At 39.4% G+C, this 21,017-nt stretch overlaps 2 protein-coding genes across 2 annotated transcripts; one reads left to right on the top strand and one right to left on the bottom strand.

Annotated features, from left to right (window-relative positions):
- Positions 1–5,129: 5,129 nt before the first annotated feature.
- HINT1 (histidine triad nucleotide binding protein 1) lies at positions 5,130–9,483 on the bottom strand. Its single transcript, XM_062017793.1, has 3 exons — positions 9,329–9,483; positions 5,946–6,050; positions 5,130–5,450 (listed from the first exon to the last, which is right to left on the bottom strand). Exons 1-3 carry the CDS (start codon positions 9,437–9,439, stop codon positions 5,286–5,288), a joined length of 381 nt encoding a protein of 126 aa, XP_061873777.1. The 5' UTR covers positions 9,440–9,483; the 3' UTR covers positions 5,130–5,285.
- Positions 9,484–13,910: 4,427 nt separating this feature from the next.
- On the top strand, positions 13,911–20,750 carry LYRM7 (LYR motif containing 7). Its single transcript, XM_062017794.1, has 5 exons — positions 13,911–13,943; positions 15,848–15,920; positions 16,587–16,657; positions 18,068–18,149; positions 20,135–20,750. The coding sequence occupies exons 1-5, from the start codon at positions 13,926–13,928 to the stop codon at positions 20,209–20,211; spliced, it is 321 nt and encodes a 106-aa protein (XP_061873778.1). The 5' UTR covers positions 13,911–13,925; the 3' UTR covers positions 20,212–20,750.
- Positions 20,751–21,017: the final 267 nt, after the last annotated feature.

The raw sequence follows: 21,017 nt of genomic DNA, 5'->3' as shown, positions 1-21,017 counted from the left end.
CGATAAAGGATCTTTTAACGGACTGACACACTGTGGCTCCAATAAGCTGCTTCAGTTATGTGCTAGCTGCCATGCTCTCAAAAACTGATCATCTCTTCTTGCTCATGTAAAGTCTGTTTCCTCTCCATCAATAATTGGGACAAAGGGATCAAGTGCACCCTCACTAAGTTTGCAGATGACAGTGTTTCATGATAGGAAAGGTTTACACAGGGACCTGGACAGGATGGATTGCCGGGCCAAGGCAAACTGTATGAGGTTCAACAAGGCTCAGTGATGGATTCTGCATTTGGCTCACACTAGGCTTTGGGATAGCTGGAAAGCTGCCCAGAGAAAAAGGACCTAGGGTGGCTGGTTGACAGACACTTGAAAGTGAGTTTCATGGGTTTGTGTGAAGCTGTTTCTGGTAACAGGGAAGAGGCTGTAATGGTGGTTTCTGTAAGAAGTTGCTCGAAATTTTCCCTGGCTCCAAGTCAGACCCAGCTCTCAGGCACAGCCAGTTGGGCTCCTCCATGGTCACTTTTGTAAGAAGCCAGAAGAGGAGGGTTCTTCTTTCTTTTCTGGGAAATGGTGGAAGGAGTTGGAAGAGAGAGAAGCAATGAAGACAATAAAGTCTGGAGCACAAGTCTTCTTAGGAGCAGCTGAGGGAGCTGGGGGTGTTTAGCCTCAAGAAAAGGGGGCTGAAAGGAGACATGATCACTCTTAACTACATGAAAACAGGTTGTGGCAAGGCAGGTCTTTTTTCCCACGCTACAACCAACAGGACAGGAGGAAACAATCTCACGTTGTATCTGGGAAGGTTTAGATTAGATAGATATTAACCCTTTTGGTGGGAAAAAAAAAAAAACAACAAACCTATCAACCATTGCCACACGCTGCCCATGGAAGTTGTTGAGTCATCATCCCTGGAGATATGTGTAGATGTGGTGCAGGGCAACATGGTTTAGTGGCGAACATGGCAGTGCTGTGTTTATGGTTAGACTTCACGATCTTAGAGGTCTTTTCCAGCCTGAAATGTTCTGTAATTCTGTAAACCAGCATTTAGAGACTGGCTACTCCTGGGGAACAAAAAAAAGTACCTGCAGTACAGATGCACATTTTATCAATTCACTGTCTTTAAGTAACAAGAATTTTTACATTGATGAAATGTGACAGAACCACAGCTGACACTACAAAATTAAAATACCTGATTGTTTTAGAGTACAGTAATTCTCAGCTTGAGTCTTCTCTACTGCTGAAATGTCAGTTATAAAAGACTGATCAGTGCTTGACTTTCAGCCAAACCAACAGTACAAATCCTTCCTGACAAAAAAGGTCAAGAACTACAGGTCTAGTCTCATTCATTTTCTTTTCACATACTCAGGGCATGGTCTCCTGTAAGGCTGTGTTTTAACCAAGTTTAGAAAGAGCAAGTTAAACAAGCTCAGATCTACCCAGTAATATCTTAGTATCTTTATGAGTTTTGCTAGGTCTCCAACACACAGAACCCTGTTGCATGCAAGATTATGACTTTCTTCACTTTTATGAGAAGAGGTAGTTCCTTTAAAAAAAAAAGAAAAAAAAACCAAACACAGGTCTCTTGAAGCTTCCCCCTCAGATGAGCTGCACCCCGATATTTCCAAGGCTCCAACAAGTCCCGTTCTTATTCCAGTCACTAAAGCAATGACCTCCCTTTAACCCACCACACACCCTTAAACTTCTACACTGAAGATCCTGCATTTTAAGCTTTGATCAAAGTTTCTGCTCACCTGGCAGCTCTTTAACCAGTCCAAAGTGTGGGACATAAGCACACTGCAGTTAAATAAAGCCACACCACCTTTTTAACTCCTTCATGACTAGTACAGGACATATACCTGGTGACTAATCCTAACAGACAGCTACGCCCAACAGCATAAGCTATTTTCTTTCATAACTCAAAATAACATCAAAACGATGTTACATTCTGATAGATTTATTACAGACAATCATTGTCTGTTAAAAACTAAAGGAAATTGTTGCTATGGGTGTTTTTTCCCCAAAAACTGGACAGAAACAGAATGAAGACAAAACTCTTGTGTTTAAATCCATAGCAAATACAGATACAATAAGATGAAAGATTAACACAGGGCTTTTCAGAGAAATTCAATCTGGTCCACGGAAATGAGTTCCAACACACAAGAAAATAACACAGGAAAATGAGAAAATAAGACAATTGTAGCCTAAATGAGGATGGTCTGTCTAAGTATGCAACATTTACTGTCATGGGATTTTCCAAGAACTGTATGGACACATGTGGTTGGCTTGGTTCAACAAAACTGAACAGTTTAATACCTAAAAGGATACAAAATTTCATGACTATAAGGTGTTAGTTCAACCTCAAGTGACTAATATTTTAAAAACTTACGTAAATTACACGTGTAGTTTGTCTCTGACACTCAGAGAGCTACTTAAGTCTCTGTGTAATTTTAAGTCCCCAAACAGTCTAAGTATGGTTAACCGGCTTTAAAAAAAAGGGGACTCTCCTCTGGATCCACAAAAAACCTGGAGACTCTTTGATACCTTCCATGGGTCTTTCAACACATTCCTGTCATTCATTGCTGAAGGAATCAACCTTTGTACCAAGTTAAATTCTTAAGAACATGCAGCAGATGCCTATTTGCCACTGGAGTGTACTTGGTATGGGATGCATATTCCAGCTCATTCAAGAGGAATCAAATCCGCACAGTCCAAGGCTGCTCCAAAACCAGAAACTGAAACACAGTCAAACTCACTTTGAAAGAGCATCTGTGGTCCAAACTAACATATTGAAATATACATATCTCTTTAGTACTTTTAAAAAAAAGTTTATCAAAAATAAATACAGGATCCATAAGTTTTGTCTGTCAGTAATTTTCCGTGCCAAGTTTTTTTTCAGTGCATCACTGCTTAATACCCTTTTCTTGTCTCTGATTTGAAGCCACATAACAGTGGTAGCTGCAAGACAAGACTTTCATTCAAACATAGACCACTAAAACTTACAGTACTTCTGAACTTCAGATTATATATGACTCTATCTACTTCAGGTAAATCATTTTAAACTTCTGCTCGTTAAGATTAAATAAAGGTGAAGTCCATCAGTTGCTTACAGGCTTTTGACATCTAACTACATTTTATTGCTTCTAGAAATAGAAGAGGCCAAGACATTTATTTTCTAGTGGGTGTCTCAGATACATCAGTAACATGGACCTGAAGGGCTAAACAGGATAACCCTACTTTCTCATACCCATCTCCCTGGAGTTCTAAAATGGAAGTTTTCTGCGTCCCTGTGATGCAGTTAATAGATCTCACTTCATAACTGGCCGTAGAGATCACAGGACAGAGCAGCCATACCAGTGCAATTAACAGCCAGTTATTCCATTTCCTGAAGGTTCAGGAATCTCTTAAAAGCCACAGATTACATCAAAGTTTTCCATCCCACTGTTTTTCCCATGTTGTGTTTAGCATTGTCTGACAGGTGTCTTAAGCTCAGTACTTCTCTTCATTTGAGCATCAATCTTTGGTTGTCAAGGTACTGCAGAACACACTCATCAGCAACTGGAGCACAACTAAGTGGGTTGGTAAGCTTGCCTTGTGGCTACCCTTGCAATAATTCCACAGTTCTGCCCTCATTTGGTAGTCTTCTTACCTTCCCAAGACACATATCTGTGAGATAGATTCCAAGTACAGCAAGAAATGCTTCACTGGATTACTTTCGTACAGGGTTCAGCAGTGATGTAATTAATTTCACCAGTCATACTGCAATTCACAAATGCCATCATTGGTATAAAGCACACATACAGAACAGAAATTAAACAAGTGAAAGCAGTATGCACTTCACATTCCCTTTCTGACATTTGGGTACCAAAAGTTAATCTCAATACTCTTCAGTACTTTTCATGAACTTGTTCCAGTAAACTTCCCAGCCATAAACACTTACTGTAGCCCCCCTGGTATCTGCTACTGATATCTTGTTCTCGCAATACATATTCAGCTGTCTTCTTGAGGATGCTGTTATCTCTGAAGGTGGGGTGGTTTTCCTCTTCGCTTCTCTGCAGAACATCCAGAAGAGCTGTCAGGCTACAAGATCACTTTTTAACTCCTAACTGAATGACAGACAAGTTTCCATTTGAAGTCATGTATTAGGGTGAAACTCTGAAGGTTCTGAACCTCCAGAATTACTTACCGAATAGTTTCAAATTGCACAAATTCAAATGCTTTTACCAAAACTGTAAGTTTTTATCTACACAGAAATAACAACTCACCACTTTACCTACCCAACCTTCTACTCTCCCACATTTCTTTCTCTTAACACGTTTGATAACAAAATTGTATTCCAGAGCAGCACTACTCACAAATACTTGTTTTTCTTAAAGCATCTGCCTAAAAGCTTCCAAAGTAACCTCCATCATAAAAACTTTTTAGTTTTTTAGAAATAACAGTTGCTTTATATTTACAGCGGCAGATGGACCTGTAACTCTTTAACTTCAGGAAAATTCACTGTCCTAGAGATTAGGTGCCAGTGTTGCATGAACAACTATATGCAGAAACAGAAAAAAATACTGTTCAGTGAAAGGCAAAGTCTGCCTAATAAAATCTGGCCTTTAAAAACTTGTATGTACTACATGTCGCTGCTTATGTGCCAAGATGACATAGCTTGAGCATCTTACATGGCCCTACAGACACAGTTTAATATTATAATTTCAAGTCTTCTATGGAGCTACCACAGTTGCATTAAGGTTATTGCTTTACTCCTCCTTATCAAAATGACAGGGCCTTATAAAGCAGTCATTCAAAGAGGATTCCAATAGGAGCTCTATGTTTCCAACACATTGGACTGTACTGGCACAGGATTTTCAGAATTTGACAAACAACACTTCAAAAATGAAAGTTTTACTAGTAGCTTACATGGGCTTTTTGCCTATTTACATACCACATTCTAAAACCTTAAAAATGTTTTCTTCCAAAAAGATATGAAAGACTGCTAAGCAGTTGCACTTTTGGGTTTTAAATGTCTCGGCAAATGACTACCTAGGGAAGACTAACAGTAGATTGAAACAAGGAACATATTTAAACTCTGGAGAACATTATTTTAACTATTAGAATCGTTTCCAACAGTAAGGCACACCACACAGAGATGATTCCCACATGCTAAATCTTTATTGTGCGAGTGTTTGTAGACACAAATTCAGAAAATAAAAATACATTAACAGTGGCTAGATTGATGGACAACACATTAACTCTATTTGGTGGTAACTTGTATGCATGCAGTTAACTCCTGTGGTGTAAAGATCTTAGCCAGGAGGCCAGCCCAACTGACGACCACCCAGAACATGGAGATGTACATGATAGACAGATTGCCCACCCTCAGGCCCTTCATTCACAACCATCCGGAATCCATTGGTCAGGCCCAGGTTAGCAGCACACTTCTTGCCAACAATCATTAAATGTCCAAGAAGCTGGAGAAGAAAAAATTAAAAAAAAACGAAAAAAAAAAAACAAACAGAAAACACACAAAAAGAAGAGAGGACGGGAAAGGAAGGAATGAGAGTAGAGAGTCATACAGAGAAGGCAGTAAGCTAATTTACAAAAATCTCTGATGTTTACAGTTATAAGTGAAATATTCAGCTCTTCTCAGTTCAAACTTTCTCTTTCTACAACCGTGATCTGACATGTTAGAGTATCACTGCCTGTAAACCGTGAAAACAGTCATCAAGACTATAATCCACAGTAATAATGCATTTTGCACTGCAAATACATACCTAGACCACATTTTACACTACTGCTTTTACTGGAAAACCTTAGCTTTCTTCCCAATCTAAGCCAGAAGAAAACAATTATGGTACCAGAAAACTATTTTGCTTCTTTGAAATGTCCAGAAGGGGGAGAGTCTAGCACATTCTGAAGTAATCAGAGGTACAGTTTGGTGTATAGAAACATTCTAGAATACTTACAGATTCATCAGAATCTTCTGCTTCAGATAACCTGACAATTGGCTTCTTAGGGATCACTAGGAAATGTGTTGGAGCTTGGGGTGAAATATCATGGAACGCAAGGCACTGCAGGAAAAAATGGTTAAAACATAATTTACCTATGTGAAAGTCAAGAGTTTAACAATATGCTCCACTAAGTACATACTTAAGCAGATTAACAGATACTCCAAACATAAGTAGAGATGCTGATTTTTCTTGAGTCACATTTTCTTGGTCACATTTTTCTTGGTCAAGTGCAGAGTCCTGCATCTGGGAAGGAGCAACCTCATGCAGCAGTACAGGCTGGAGGTCGAACTGCTTGAGAGCAGCTCTGCAGAGAGAGACCTGGGAGTTCTGATCGATAATAAGCTAAATATGAGCCAGCAATGTGCCCTCATGGCCAAGAAGGCCAATGGCATCCTGGGATGCATCAAGAAGAGTATGACCAGTAGGTTGAGGGAGATTCTGCTCCCTCTCTCCTCTGCCCTGGTGAGACCTCATCTGGAGTCCTGTGTCCAGTTCTGGGCTCCTCAGCTCAAGAGGGACAGGGAAGTGCTGGAGAGAGTCCAGCACAAGGCCACCAAGATGTTCAGGGATACGGAACATCTTTCATACGAGGAAAGGCTGCGTGAACTGGGGCTGTTTAGTCTGGAGAAGAGGAGATTGAGGGGAGATCTTACTAACATTTATAAATATCTAAAGGGTGGGTGTCAGGAGGTTGGGACATCCCTTTTTTTTATAGTAGCTAGCAAAAGGACAAAGGGTAATGGGATGAAGCTGGAACACAAAAAGTTCCACTTAAACATAAGAAAAAAGTATTTCACTGTGAGGGTGACGGAGCAGTGGAACAAGCTGCCCAGAGGGGTTGTGGAGTCTCCTTCCTTGGAGGTCTTCAAGACCCACCCAGACATGTTCCTATGCGACCTGATCTAGGTGACCCTGCTTCTGCAGGGTGGTTGGACTAGATGATCTGTAAAGGTCCCTTCCAACCCCTACCATTCTATGAACACAGAATTTTATCAATATGTTATTCAAAGTCCTTTAATTTCTAAACACAAAACACATACTCGCAAAGACCTGCTGGTATGAAAATAACAACTATTCTCTATTAAATATTACTTTAGAGCTATAGTCATCTAAGCAAGTTTAATATGCAATTAGGTTCACTATTTTTCACATATGTATAGCAACTAATAGAACTGATGGCATATATGTCTCTAAAAAGCACATTTATTTACATTTATTTCACTTTTTTAAGACCTTGTTTAACAAATTAAAGTTTGTTGTTGCTAATCATCTTCCAACGATGTCTGAATGTTGCTTTAGTCAAAGACAGCAAGATAATTTCAAAGAACCTGAAGTTACCTGACTGAGGCCAGTCATATTACTATTTATATTCTCAATAACACCAAGTATTTCAGGAAAATATTAATTCAAAATAATATCTTACAGTTGGCTCTAGTTCAGACATTCTCAAATTGCGTGAAAAGCACTGCATCTGAAATACTAATAACTATCTGTAGTAAGTACTTGACTCCCAACTAATTTTATGCAAATACCAAAATTACTATCAATCTGAAAATCACAAGCAGCACCCAATTACATCAAATAAGTCTCAAATTAGGAACTTCCAATAAGACAAACAGAAAATAAAACAAAGAAAGAGAAAAGGAAGCAATGTGTGTTTGTGCAAACAGCCAGCCACAGGATCAGGGCTTGCTACTGCAACCATCACAATCTGCAGATGCCCACACAGAGCAGGAACTCTGCCACTGCTAACCAAAGGGCATCTCTGTCTTACTCATCACATTTAACAGCAAAACATCTATCTTGCACTTACTTGCTGGCTAATGCCACGTAGAGCACATACTTATAAACATAGATCTCAGATTCTTCCAAGAATGCACTTTCTAGATGCTTTTCAGTTATTTGTGAAGCAAAGTGAACTTTCGATGCAATTACACTGGAACTGAGAGGAACTGAGGCCTTTGTCAAGAGCAGGATGCCTTAACAATGCCTATCTCCCATGTTCTATTTTAAGTTACCTGAAAGACGATAAAGCCCAGTTTTAAATCTCTTTGTTTCTCTTCAACAAAGAACGGTGGTAAACAAAGAATGGATGAATAAAACTAACTTGCACCTAAATAGTAGACCTCACTTTGAGTTCATCACACTTAATAAGCAGTATTTTCTATTCTATGTGGTTCACAAGAGGCAGAATGCAAATTGCTGAAGTGAGTCAAAGAATTTAATGAGCAGAAGACTGTTAGCAAATAATTTTCTATGGGACAGAGAGCAGTAGTATCAAATAAAAGTACAATCATCAGAAGTTCATGAGTGTCTGCTAAACCACCTTCATTTCAGCAAGTTTAGATTCAACTAAGACAACAGTGATAAGGCTTAATTCCACAGAGACTTTGTACTTTTTCATATCTCCTTTTCTCTCTATGTCTATTAATGATTAAAAATTTTTCTTTACATTTCTCCCTTTAATACTTGCAGACACTTCATGAAGAGACCCTCAAAATGAACTGAAGATCACCCATTGTAAGTTAAATAAACTCTGAAAGCAGTTCTACACTTTTGTGCAGTTCGAGGTAAAAAACAAACAAACAAAACAGATGTAACTTCTGTATCAAGAAAACACTTCTCAAAACTGTACATAATTTTTTAGGCAGGCAAGTCAGACACATAGCATCGTTACTGAGTCTGTACTCTACATGGCTGATAATTCCTGACTTCAAAAACCTTTCACAAGTGAAATATATCACTTCACTCCTAGCATGTACCAGCATCACTGAATGCTACCAGTCTCACTTCAGTAGTTGCAGAGCTTTGCAAAGAACATAAAAAGATGTAATCCCCTGCAATTTTTTACTTTAACAATCCCTCACAGAGGATGATAATAAAAGCCTGGCAGACACAGCCGTATGAGCTCCACAACGCCACTGAGAGATGCATCAAGACCTACTTTTCTAATGTGCAAAAGCAGGCTGTTATGGTGCACTGTTTACAGATGTATGCCCAAAATCCACGAGGAGATTGCCTGTGACTGGTTAACTTCAGGATTCATGACTATCCTCCTATACCTGGCGTGAGAACCTCCGTCCCTCGGCAGTAAGGCCTACGCAACCTTAAAGAAGGCTGCGACATGGGAAATGCCAGAGGCGCTCCTCTACGCCGGCCGCTGACACGAAATCTGCAGCCCCACACCTCCCGGCACACGCTGGCCCAGCCCAGAGACGCTGCAAGAGGGCACGGAGAGGCCCGAGCCCCGCCCCCCGCGCTCCCAGCACCTCAACGCGCCCCTCATCCTCCCTTCCTCGGGCAGCTGCAAGCTGGGGGCGGCCGCGCACCACCCGCACCTGCTCGTCCTCATAGATAATATTGGCGGGGATCTCCTTGCGGATGATCTTCCCGAAGATGGTGTCGCCGCCGGGGCGGGCGGCCTGCGCCTTGCTGATCTCGTCAGCCATGGCTGCCGTCCCCGCACGCCCCACGACTCCCGTCGCCCCGCTCTTCCTTCCGAGGCCACGCCCCCCACGGCGCTCATTGGGCCGACACATCGGGGCCACCTCACGATTGGTGGCTCCGCCTGCCTGTTTCGCCTGTATCCCCGCCCACCCCGCAGTCCCGCTGCCGCTGGGCTCGCGGAAGCGCGGCGGGATCGGGTTTCGAGCGGTGTTGACATCAGCGCGCTGCGGCCGGGCGGCTGTGGGGCTGGTGCTGCTGTGGCGCGTCGCCATGTTGCTTACTGCCACGGCCAGTCTGTATCTGTATTGTAACTCCTATGTGGCCATTAGTTAGCAGGCCTTCGCCTAGCCTGTACGTCATTACGCCTTCTCAGTTCACTTCTCCAACCTCTTTTTTTTTATGCCTGAGGTAAAAATACGGTAGCTGGGATGTTGGTCCATGGGCCTGATCTCCCCCAGCCACCTTTAGCTTTCCCTCGGCCACCACAGATTTCTGCTGACTCATTAGGCAACTATCCAGCCTTTGGCCCTTCTGAGGCAGGAGGCTCTCAAGGACACAGAGTAGTCGGATAATGAAGCTGTTGATTTATGGTCATCCTCACCTAAACTCTTACTATATGTCAGGCGTTATTCCCTTCGAACCACCAGAACTTGTTTCCCAAGATACGTCATTGTCCTGGCTTAAACAAAAAATCCGTTCTATAAAGCACATCACTGGAGGTGCTATGGCCTTGGCAGAGGTTTCCGAAGTGAAAGTTGTGTGGCACCTGGCAGCTGGCAACAAGGCAAACAAACTGAATCTGTGCCTCAAGGCCTTTAAGGCCACAGGGGTTCATCAGGATGGGGCTTGGCCTGAGCCAGGCATGGGGTCTTTTATAAACGTCAGCACTGCCCCAAAAGCTGGGAAGGTAAAGTCATAAAATACATAGGGTTTAGTTGGAGTTGTTGCGTGCTGCTAGTATCAGGATGGCTCTTACAGAGAGGAAATCACAGGCAGTTTCATGTGTCAGAACTGATGACTATGACAAGGCAATAATCAACTTGAGGGCAACACAATATTATACAGCTACATATCTAGTCTTAAATGCTTTTTTTAGAGAGATGACACTAGTCATGAACAAGGAGAAACAATTAAGAAAAAAACCCTACAAGCAACAACAAAGCTTAATTCTCTAAACTTCACAGTTAAAATAGATTTAATCTGATTTTGCTTAAGCTTTGTGTAGGAAGAGTTTAATATATATTATATATATTTTAATATATAAATATAGCTATTTATATATGTTTGCCTCAAAAAAAATCTTACAGTAAAGATAATTCTGGAGGAAGGCATGAAGCAAATATGGGTAAGTAGTTTAAACCTAAAGTGGTTTGACATTTTTGTATCTAATCTTGTTACAAAAAGAATGAGGTTTGACATACATATGTGGTCATAACTTTGAAATTATATATCTTGACATACCCTAATCAAAGCTCTGGTGAAGTACATTAAACATTGGGATGATATTCTGTTTGCCACTTGATTGTGCTGTGTTAAGGTATTTTGACATACGTTATGTCAAATTGAAGAATTGGAGAATGATAACTAAAACAAGAATGGAATTAGTGCATCAAGCAAGGTCAAATTTCTTTTCATTCTATTGTTATCTAATCACAATTATTAAGCAAAGAGACAAATAATTCTATTCCCCTATTTTCTCGGAAATTTAAAATACTTTGTGAGAGAATGGAAACGTTTATATTAGTAGCGAGACTAACTCAGGAACAGTTTAACATACAAATAGTTATTCAGGATCCATTTGTATATGTTACTGTTCTTTAAGTAGTTCCACAGGCTGCCATCAAGTCAATCTAGAAAGTGTGTTTCTATGTTAAGAGAAAACATAAAGGGACAATGTAAGAGGTTTCTCTGAATTAGCAAAAGCCTCTTGTTCTTATACTTCAACATACATATTGCGTTTAGGAAATTTGAAATATTAAAAATATTTTGGTAATAATTTATTGTTCCGTCACTTCAATTAGCTTTGAATGTAATTGCAATTAAACAATGAAATAGAATACATACTGAAGCTAGAGATCTAGCAGTAAAGTTTATCACATTTTAAATCCTTAATGCTGCCTTTAGCTAATGCTAGCTAATGTGTTTAATTGAAGTATAAGCTTGTTTGGTTGGTTTTCTAGAAATTGATGACTGAGCTTTAAAGCAACAGATAGAAGCCTAGGTTGGCTAGGCTGAGCCCAGGGTTTCAAGGGCTGTGGGGAAGTTGAAGTGACCTGGCTAGAAAGCAAAACAGAAGAGAATGTCTGTTGATGCCTGCTAGCTTGGCAGCTGTGAGTCTGGGAATCCTTGAAAAGTGAAGCTGGCATCTTTCTAAGTACAGCTTGGTACCTGGAAACCAGAGACATCCTGAGATAGCATTGGTAAGAGCAGAAACAAGAAAATAAAATAGCAACTTTTCATCTGAAAAAATGAGAAATAATCTAGTGAATGGGAAAACACCCTGAAAAAGTAAGTACTAGTAACAGCCATCAGCAGGAAAACTGTGTGGCAAAATAAATTTTGATCTCTGAGAACAGCAAACATCATCATCTATTGACCATTACAGGTGGAAAACAAATTAATAACACCTATTGACTGCTCATAGCGGTGGTGTACTGCCTCTTCTTAAATCTGTGATATAAAAATAACTTTTTTTTTTCTGAGAAGGAGCTCTCTGAGAACATTCCATGCTGCACGTACTTCTTTCCTAAACAGGCTGAATTCTCTTTAGAAACTTTTCGTGAGACCATGGCTCCAACCGGAGGTGCCGACTGACTCCAGATGCTGTGGAGCAGATCATCTTATAAGTGAGACTGTGCTGCATTGTGGTTGCCCCCTGTGGCCACTGTTGGCGTTGGCTTGGTCCATCCTCCCACCTCTGGGTGTACCCCTGGGATTGGAGTGTCCTCCACTCTATGATGGTTTGGCCCATTTTGAAATCTAATTCTCTTGATACTGCTGTTATATATATATTCAATTCACCTGCTGTTTTACTGGTAAGTTGCTTCACTAATGCTAAGTGTGTATTAACCTGGAGTAGTAAATACCTACTTGGATGCTGCGGTTACTGGTTGTTGCTATAATGTTGATTGTTGTTATGCAATTGATTGCTGCTGTTATTAATTGCTGATAGTAATCAGTTGAATGGGACAGTTTGGCTCAAGGACCTTTTTCTAATCTAAATGGTAGGTGTCAGGAGGTTGGGGCATCCTTTTTTACGACTGTTAACTAGCAACAGGACAAGGGGTAATGGGATGAAGCTGGAGCATAAAAAGTTCCGCTTAAACATAAGAAAAAAGTATTTCACTGTTCAGGTGACAGAGCAGTGAAACTGGCTACCCAGAGGAGTTGTGGAGTCTCCTTCCTTGGATGTCTTCAAGACACGCCTGGACGTGTGCCTATGCGACCTGATCTAGGTGAACCTGCTTCTGCAAGGGGTTTGGACTAGATGATCTCTAAAGGTCCCTTCCAACCCTACCATTCTGTGATTCTATGATTCTGATTCCATCATTCTAACTTGTAATAGCTTAAGATAGAGATGTATTTGCTTTATTAATTATAGTTATGCTTGCTCATGGTGATTTTTTTGTGGTAGTACACTTCCTAGTGATTATTTTGTGGTAATTTCTAATGAAGTAGAGAAATTTAAACAATGAAGCCTCATTGTCCTTATGTTTTATAGAATCCCGTGAACTCAATGGTTGCCATTTCTGTACCCCTGCGGGCTGGGCCACCCTTTTGTTCATTGCAAGGCTGGAGACTGACCCTGCTGTGACATTGCCATCCCCAGGCAGCTGCCACAGGATCCTGAGCCATGGGCTAGTCAGGCCATTAAGGCCTATTGGTGCACTCGGTGCCCCAACATCTACCGTCAAAGGCAATTGCGATGTCAAAACCTGTGATTCCTCTTGAGGTTACCCAAAGAACCTTATCTGTTGTTCATTGGAGTTTTGGGGTTTTCCCCCAAAGTTAGCCTGGATTAATGTCTACCAACCTAATCAGGTATAAAAATATGGTGATTGTTTCAATTTTGTGTTGTTCTTCAACAAACAGTGAGACTATTGTGTCCAAAAGAAAGTTCCAAGAAAATATCGAACGGTCCTGTCAGTTCTGATAAATAGTCATAGAATCATAGAATCCTTATTAATCTATTTCAGCCCTTTTTTTTTTTTAACAAAACAAAACAAGGAATTAGAGTTTAAAAGCAATCGAGCACCTCTGGGGAATAAGAGGCAGCGGGTGTAATAAAGTGCTGGCCACAAAGTGAGGGCTTTCCAGTTCACTGCTTGCGACTGAGGATGGCGGGGCAAATGCTGGCCGGAACCACGGCGAGGGCGAGTGGCGCTCGGGGGGTAGCATTGGCGGCCGCACGCGGCAGCACGGGGGTGGGGGGCCGGCGCGGGGACGCCTTCGATCGTCACTTCCGCCCCTTCTCCGCGCCTTCGGAGCATGGCGAGCCGCGGGCAGGTGGGTGCGCTGCGCATGCGCGGCGGGGCCCGTCCGGCGGCAGGGAGGGAGAAGGCCGTGCCGGTTACCCGCGGATACGCCGGTGCCTGCGCGGGACCGGCCCCGTGAGACGCGGCGGGGCCAACTGCGGCGCTCCCTCCGCCGCATTACAGCCGACCCTGGCCTTCCGCGCGTGGTCCGCGCCCGGAGTGAGGCCGGAGCTGCAGTGCTCTGAGTTACCGGAGTCCATGTTCTTTTTGGAATGTCTCTGCTCAGGTTGCTTTAACTGATTGTCAAGTCCCATAATAATTTTTGTATAAGTGACACAAGTTTTTTACTTTACAAACATTCATGAGACTCCTAGAGCATTGAGAATGCGCTGTTGAGAATCCTCTTTCCAGAAAGATCCATAGTGCAGTAGCATATACTAAAGAGGATTCAAAATCGTAAATTGACGGTAGAATTCATGATGCAGTCTAATCCACGTGATGAAGCAAGATTCGAATGTTTTCCTCTTTGTATGTTGTCTCTGAATAGCACTAAAGTGGTATAATGTTAAGCAGTACTGAAGTGGAAAATTGGCTGTTCTTACTGTTTTATGTCTTTTCCTAAAAACTGACTTCATACGTGTACAGTTCTGAGTGAATTATCTCAAGGTATATCCCAGTGACCAACAGTATGGAGGATGAGCACGTAGGTTGAAAATCTAAAAACATGTTGACATGTATTGAAAGTAATGCCTTTCAGAGAAGCTTGCTGTTTCTCTGTATCATTGGGATATTTAAAGCAGAGGCAACACTTCCTGAGATCATGCCAAGGTGGATTTTTGGCCTTTTAGTGGACAGTCTTGTCTTCATCTCCAGCTTGCAGATATAGAGCGTGCTGATCACAAAGATGTTAATTTCTCAGTTCCAGCCCTGTGTCCTCTCTGCATCATTCTAAGAAACTTTCAGAATATTGTGTGAAAACAGTTTAAGATTGTTATGAAGTACCTGGATTTTTACCTTATAGAGCTGCCAAAACAACTAGAAAGTTCTGGAAATACTTCAAAAGGTATCTGGTGATGAAGATTTTTGTCCATTTTGAAATTCTGGTCAATCCGGTAAAAACCAAAAAAGTCTGGTATGAGGATTTCTCTGGTTCTTTAGAGTCTATTTGAAAAATCATCTGAAAAAGCAGCCAAAACCTCACGACTGTGATCTATGATTCTCAGGGGTTTTGATGGACTACATACTGAGCTGTGTCACCTCTACATCACAAATCCTAGTTTTTTGAGTGTTTCCAGTGTTTACAGATCTGTAAATTACATTTAGGGAAGGAGGTTGCTTTGTATTGGTTTAGTGACATCACCTGTAGAAGGTTATACACAGGTATTATACAGAGATATGAAAAATAATTGTTAAATTAGTTAACACACAACTCGAGATCCTTTTGATGTTCACTTACTTTGGCTTCTAAGCATGAGAATACTTTAGCCATTTATATTTCCATCTCCTTTTTGTAAACAGAGAATATCGAGTGATACACCTTTGCCGTCCCTTCACGTGACTTTGCTTTTCAGTATTCTAGTTCTGTTGGGTTTATTTGATATTGGCACAATAAATTTGTTTGCATGAATATACTTTCAGGATTATATTCTCATCACTACAAGTGATTATTTAGGACTGTGTTGCTAGTACTCTCTAGCATCTTAGAATAAATTGAAACATCTAGGACTGCTTAGGATTTTTATTTCCTCACATCTACTTTGCCTGCAGGTTATTTGATTGTGAGTTGAATTAAAGTATCTTAGATACTGAGTTCATACCAAATTTTGTACTAAATGGAAAGAACGTGAAAGATCAGCCAGAGCACTCTTAATTGCAATACATTCATTAAGAATCCTCATAGCAAACAAACTAATTCTTCTGATCTTACATTGACAGGTTTTGAAGCTTTTTAAATTATTGCACAGAACCCGTCAAGAAGTTTTTAAAAATGATGCCAGAGCCCTTGAAGGTGAGAAACTTTTTTGTGTATGGTAGATGCTCACCTGTTGTTCTGTGGAGCTTTCTTCTCCAAATGCACAGAAAGACAATTTTAATATAATCTTCCCTTAAGTAATTCCCTTCCACATTATATAAGCAATCATTGGTAACACTTGTATGTCCATGACCAGACATCTTTTAATTTGAAACAAAAACCTCATTGTTAGACTCGAGAACTCAAGCCATATTTCATAAGGAAAATCTCTCGTTTTGGAATCTTGGTGATTTTCCTGGGATTTTGGGGTTGTTGCTTTTTTTTTTTTTATCTTCCTCTCCACAGTCCAGTCAAAGCATGTTTAACTGTATTAAGCACTTGAACTGGTTTGCTTTCTGTATGGCTGTTCCTCAGGGAATAAATACAGCTTTTTAAGTAACCCAACTTTTAGTAGCAGCTTCTGTATGCTAGTTATTTTTAAAGCTCAGAGTGCTAGATAGGCAATCACATTTTATGCCTGTACCAGTCAACTTAAATATGACCGATCACCTGAATTCTGTGGAAATCTTTTATGAGAATACTTTAGGGTTAGTGCGCCAGGTGGGTTCTGTGAAGGACTTAGGATTCTGAGCTTTAAGGCAGTGACAAAGACAAGATATGAATTTTTGTTCATACTTCAATTTTTTTTATTACTTAATTTAGCTGCAAGACAAAAGATAAATGAAGAATTCAAAAATAACCAACATGAGACATCTAAAGAGAAGATAAATGAGGTACTTCTTGTTTTCATTGGGTTTTTTTACACTTTGCGTAAGAATACTTATATAGGAGCCTTTTACTTAAAGAGTCTCTAAAGCAGTGCAAGTACTTCTAGAGACATTGCAAGAGCCAGGTGAGTTCAAAAAGGCTTTTGCATGATTTTTTGTTTATAAATATGTTGATACCTCCATTGGTATTAATAGTATATTACAAAATTTTTCACATACAATCATACATAAGGAGAAAGTTTCTTCTGGTACTTAAACATGTTAAAATGGTTAAAAAGAAAAGTTTTATGTTACCATTTTCATGTAACTATTTTAAATATTTTACTCCTTATACCTATCTGAGCTGTGATCGCTTAAATTAACCTGGTCTTTGTTAAGATTTTGTTTAGACAAGCACAGAAAGATACAGAGAAATTAAGTATTCTGTTCAGTTACTGGCAGACTAGAGAAGCTACATTGATTCCCGATCACAAATGAGGCAGCATCGTTTGTGGGAGGTGGAAAAAACAGACAAATTATCATGACTATTGTAATATAGAGGTTTGAATTATACTACTGGGGTTTTCTCTCTTCGTTCCTCATGATGCATGAATAGTAGAACATTCTGTTGTCTCCCTGTGTAACTTACCTTTGCTCAGGTGTTAACACTTTTGTACTGAATCATTTTTTCTAAAACTTACTGAGGCCTGAAATAAAGCCTCTGTATTTTACAGATTTTTAGTCCTTTATGTCCATATAGAATAAATAAGTCAGTCCTTGTCATTCTGCCTTTTAACAGGCTGTATTTACATTGTCATTGAGCACTAGTTAAAGGAAAGTGCCTCCATCTGTCCTTTGCAGAAGTAAATTTAAACCTTTGCCTCATACCAGCCACTGTTAAGTAACATACAGTTCTGAATATTTAGTTAGGACTTCTTAGCGTTTCTTTTTGTTATCAAACCCTTCAAATGAAATCTGTGCATTTGTGTTCCAAGTATCCAGTCTGCTCTTTTTGTTATAGATGTGCAAGAAAAATACTTACCATGGGTTTAAAATTGGTGTGAGTTAGGAATGACAATCTACAGAATACACATATCTAACTTTTTAATGTGCATTAATTGATATCTTGAGTTGGTGGAGGAAATTCTAGACTTCCATCACAACTATAGAATCCTAGAACGTCGCAGAAGCTATGGCATTTATTTTATATATATACACACACGCACACACACTGAATGGACTCGGATGCAGAGGAACTCGATCAAATTATTTACAGGATGTGTGAGAATTTGGACACTTGCTTTCATGAATGTGGGAGTGTTAGTGTTCTGCTTTGGTCTTGTGTGGAAAATACCTTCAAGAATAATTACATGTAATTGAAATTACTCCGTTGTGTTGATTGTTGTTTTGTTTGTTTTGGTTTTTTTTTTTTACTAGCTTCTGAAAATAGCTTCAGATGTTGAAGTGATTCTCAGAACTTCTGTTATTCAGGCAGTTCACACAGATTCCAACAAAATATGTGAGTAAAGCTGCATGCTAAAAAGATGACTAAAAATGTTGTAGTTCAATACACTTGCAACAACTTTGTGTGTGTATACAACTTTGTAGGTGAAATTTTCTTTGCTGTAATAGAAAGTGTATTGGCTTAGTTGAACAAAATATTGTAAAATACTGTTTTGGGGTGTATTTAAATTAGTGTTACATCCTTGCTTCATCCCAGGCAATCACCTCTGCCCCTAAAAGATGGAGATGATCAGTTGCTATGATGTATGAAAGAAGAGCAGAGGAAAAATGGATAAAATGTTTCAGAAACCGATTGCTGCAGCTGGAGCTACTATCAGAATCTTTTGGCTCTTAACTTTTTGTGTTATAGCAAACAATATACAATTTAGCTACACCTGGTGGGTTTTTTTGTTTGTTTGGGGTTTTTTCATTCATCTTGCATCTCTAAAATGGTTATTTTAAAACTAAGGTGAAAAAGCCAAATACCTGCCTTAGACAGTGAGAAGAAAGATTGGTAAAGGGAACATTATCCCTAATCAGGTAGAATTAGACTGTGCTGTCACAGAAGTGATTCACAGGGAAATATTACTCTTTTTTTTTTAAAAAAAAAAAAGAGTTTGAGAGAGAATGGTGTATAGGCATGTTGAGATTTGCTGGTACATCTTTAAAAACAGGAAAAAAATTAGGCTGAGATTTTCCTACTAAGGAAAGACAATTTCTATTAGGAGCTTGTTAATCATATTAGATTTTTTTTTCCTGTTTCAGTCTGAGCTTCATTACTAAAAAAATGGGTTGGTTCTATCGGTTTCAATTCAGTTACGTATTAAGCTGATACTGTAGCACTTACATATACAGTATGTTCTAATGATTTTAATTTGATGTGTTGGCAATGCATCTTCAAAACAGCTTTGAAAAGCAAGGTTAAAAATTCTTTCAGTCTTTTTTTGCCTGGATTTCTGTTTTTCAATACTTTGTATGCATTTCTGTTTTTCTTTGGTACTTCTGTTTATATATTTTAGGTGTGTAGATCAACATGTCTCATCATAAATTTACTCAAGAGGATTTCACTTAAGAGAAATGCAACTGAAATTTTACTGAAAGTTCTTAGAAGTCGTTAAATGCATCAGCATTGGCACAGATATACCTTCATAGGAAACCAGTTTTCTTTCTTATATAATACGGGATGTCTGCACTTGAGGCAGATGTTACTCATTACACACACACCCACACAAACACACACAGTTTTACAGGCTTACTGTACCTTTCATTGCTGTCTGACCTAGTCAAAGTACAGCCTTATGTTTTCAGGCGTCTGTGCTTTAATTTTACTGCTGGAGCAAATCTGACTTAACACAGCTCTTAACACAGCTTAACACAATAATTCTTCGTGGAAAAAGGACATGTTGATTTTTGAAGAGCTAGATGGCAAGAACGTAAGAGTCAGGAAAAGATTAGAATGGTGAATAGACAAACACTAGCACACTGCACTTCTGTGATAATATAGTTGCTGTAATTTTCATTTGATGCTTTCTCTTCCTGTTGGCTTTTAGAACAAGTGTGACAAGATAAATACTACAGATCAGATTCCAGGTTGTTGAGGGAAAAGGGCTAAGCCTAATTTCATATTAATTTTTCGAACTATTGAAGTAAACATGATTAAATTGTCATTCTCTCTCTTGCTAAAAGTTTCATCAGCACTTTACCTTTTTCATGGATTCTTAATTAAGAATTCTATTAAATTATTTTCAATGCTTTTAAAAGGAAAAGGGAAGGCAATATTCTGACTGACAAAACATAAGAATCTTAAGATACTTTTATCTCATGTAGATACCGTGATGATTCTTGTATGTTTACCAGGAGTTCAGATTCTCATTTCAGTAATACAATTTTTTGTAGTAACCCTTTTTTTGTTGTTGTTTGTAAATGTAAAAACAGCTTTAGAATTTTAAGTAGTATTTTCCATAAAACGATATTCTTACTACTTTTTTTCTCCTATTACAGTGCTCATACCCAGGAAAGATCTGCTACAAGACAACACTCCTTACTTTGATAAACCAACAAAAAAGCATGAATCCTGAGGAAAATATGACCCTCTCCCACAAAGGTTAATATCCTGTAATGAGGTCTCTGAAAACCAATAATGGATACTTGGTTTAAAGCTGATTTTTAAAAACAGTTCAATATTCTTACCAGGAAAACAGAAACATTGTGACTTGAAACCAAGTCGCTGAGTTTATTGTGTGCCATGATACCATCATGCATTTCTTCTGTGGAAGTTAGTGGAAGACACACAGTTCTTTTAAAAATACAATGCTGAATTTTGTTACTTCAACCAAGAATGTATTTGTTTGTGTCAGTCATGAGACAGAGATTGTTTCCTTGCAATCCGGAGTTTTTAAAAACTGCACACAAATTAAATGCAGTTCTTAATCCTGATAGTATTTATTTATAAGACTATTGTCAATCATATGCAGCTTTGAAGAAATGAAAAACCTTGTGGCACTTGCCATTAAATTAATGCTTTGCACCAGAAGCATGATTTCTGAAGTCGTCATTAATTGTACGCTAATATACTGTGATGTTTGAGAGAGTTCTTAAGTTTTATCTCAATAAATTATTTAGGTGTTTAGATGGGACTGTGCATTTGTGGTGTTTTTCTCCTCCCGTGCAGCTTTGAATGAGCAGGAGTGTTAATGTTTTTTGGGGTTCTTAGGTGACAACAGAACCCAGACACAACTTAAGCTAAGCATGCTGGTGTAGATGGTATGGTTTATGAATTTAAGGTTTTCATTTTATCTTACATTATCGAATGACTTTCTGAGGCATTTTTGAAAGAAAAGAAGTTGTTGCTTAGTTGTAAGTGATCTGACTTGCCTGGAGGGAA

The sequence above is a fragment of the Colius striatus genome, chromosome Z (assembly GCF_028858725.1).
Source record: "Colius striatus isolate bColStr4 chromosome Z, bColStr4.1.hap1, whole genome shotgun sequence".
Lineage (NCBI taxonomy): Eukaryota > Metazoa > Chordata > Aves > Coliiformes > Coliidae > Colius > Colius striatus.
Note: the sequence above shows the minus strand (reverse complement) of the source record. Positions and strands in the feature narration are given on the sequence as shown.

What these genes read in the sequence shown, in the direction of transcription:
- HINT1 (XM_062017793.1), bottom strand. Translation starts at nt 9,439, where the DNA reads ATGGCTGACGAGATCAGCAAGGCGCAGGCCGCCCGCCCCGGCGGCGAC. An exon ending in TTATCTATGAGGACGAGCAG is followed by an intron (nt 6,051 to 9,328) that starts GTGCGGGTGGTG and finishes TTTTTCCTGCAG; the next exon opens with TGCCTTGCGTTCCATGATAT. An exon ending in CAGAAGATTCTGATGAATCT is followed by an intron (nt 5,451 to 5,945) that starts GTAAGTATTCTA and finishes TTTCTTCTCCAG; the next exon opens with CTTCTTGGACATTTAATGAT.
- LYRM7 (XM_062017794.1), top strand. An exon ending in TGATGCCAGAGCCCTTGAAG is followed by an intron (nt 15,921 to 16,586) that starts GTGAGAAACTTT and finishes TACTTAATTTAG; the next exon opens with CTGCAAGACAAAAGATAAAT. An exon ending in CTAAAGAGAAGATAAATGAG is followed by an intron (nt 16,658 to 18,067) that starts GTACTTCTTGTT and finishes TTTTTTTACTAG; the next exon opens with CTTCTGAAAATAGCTTCAGA.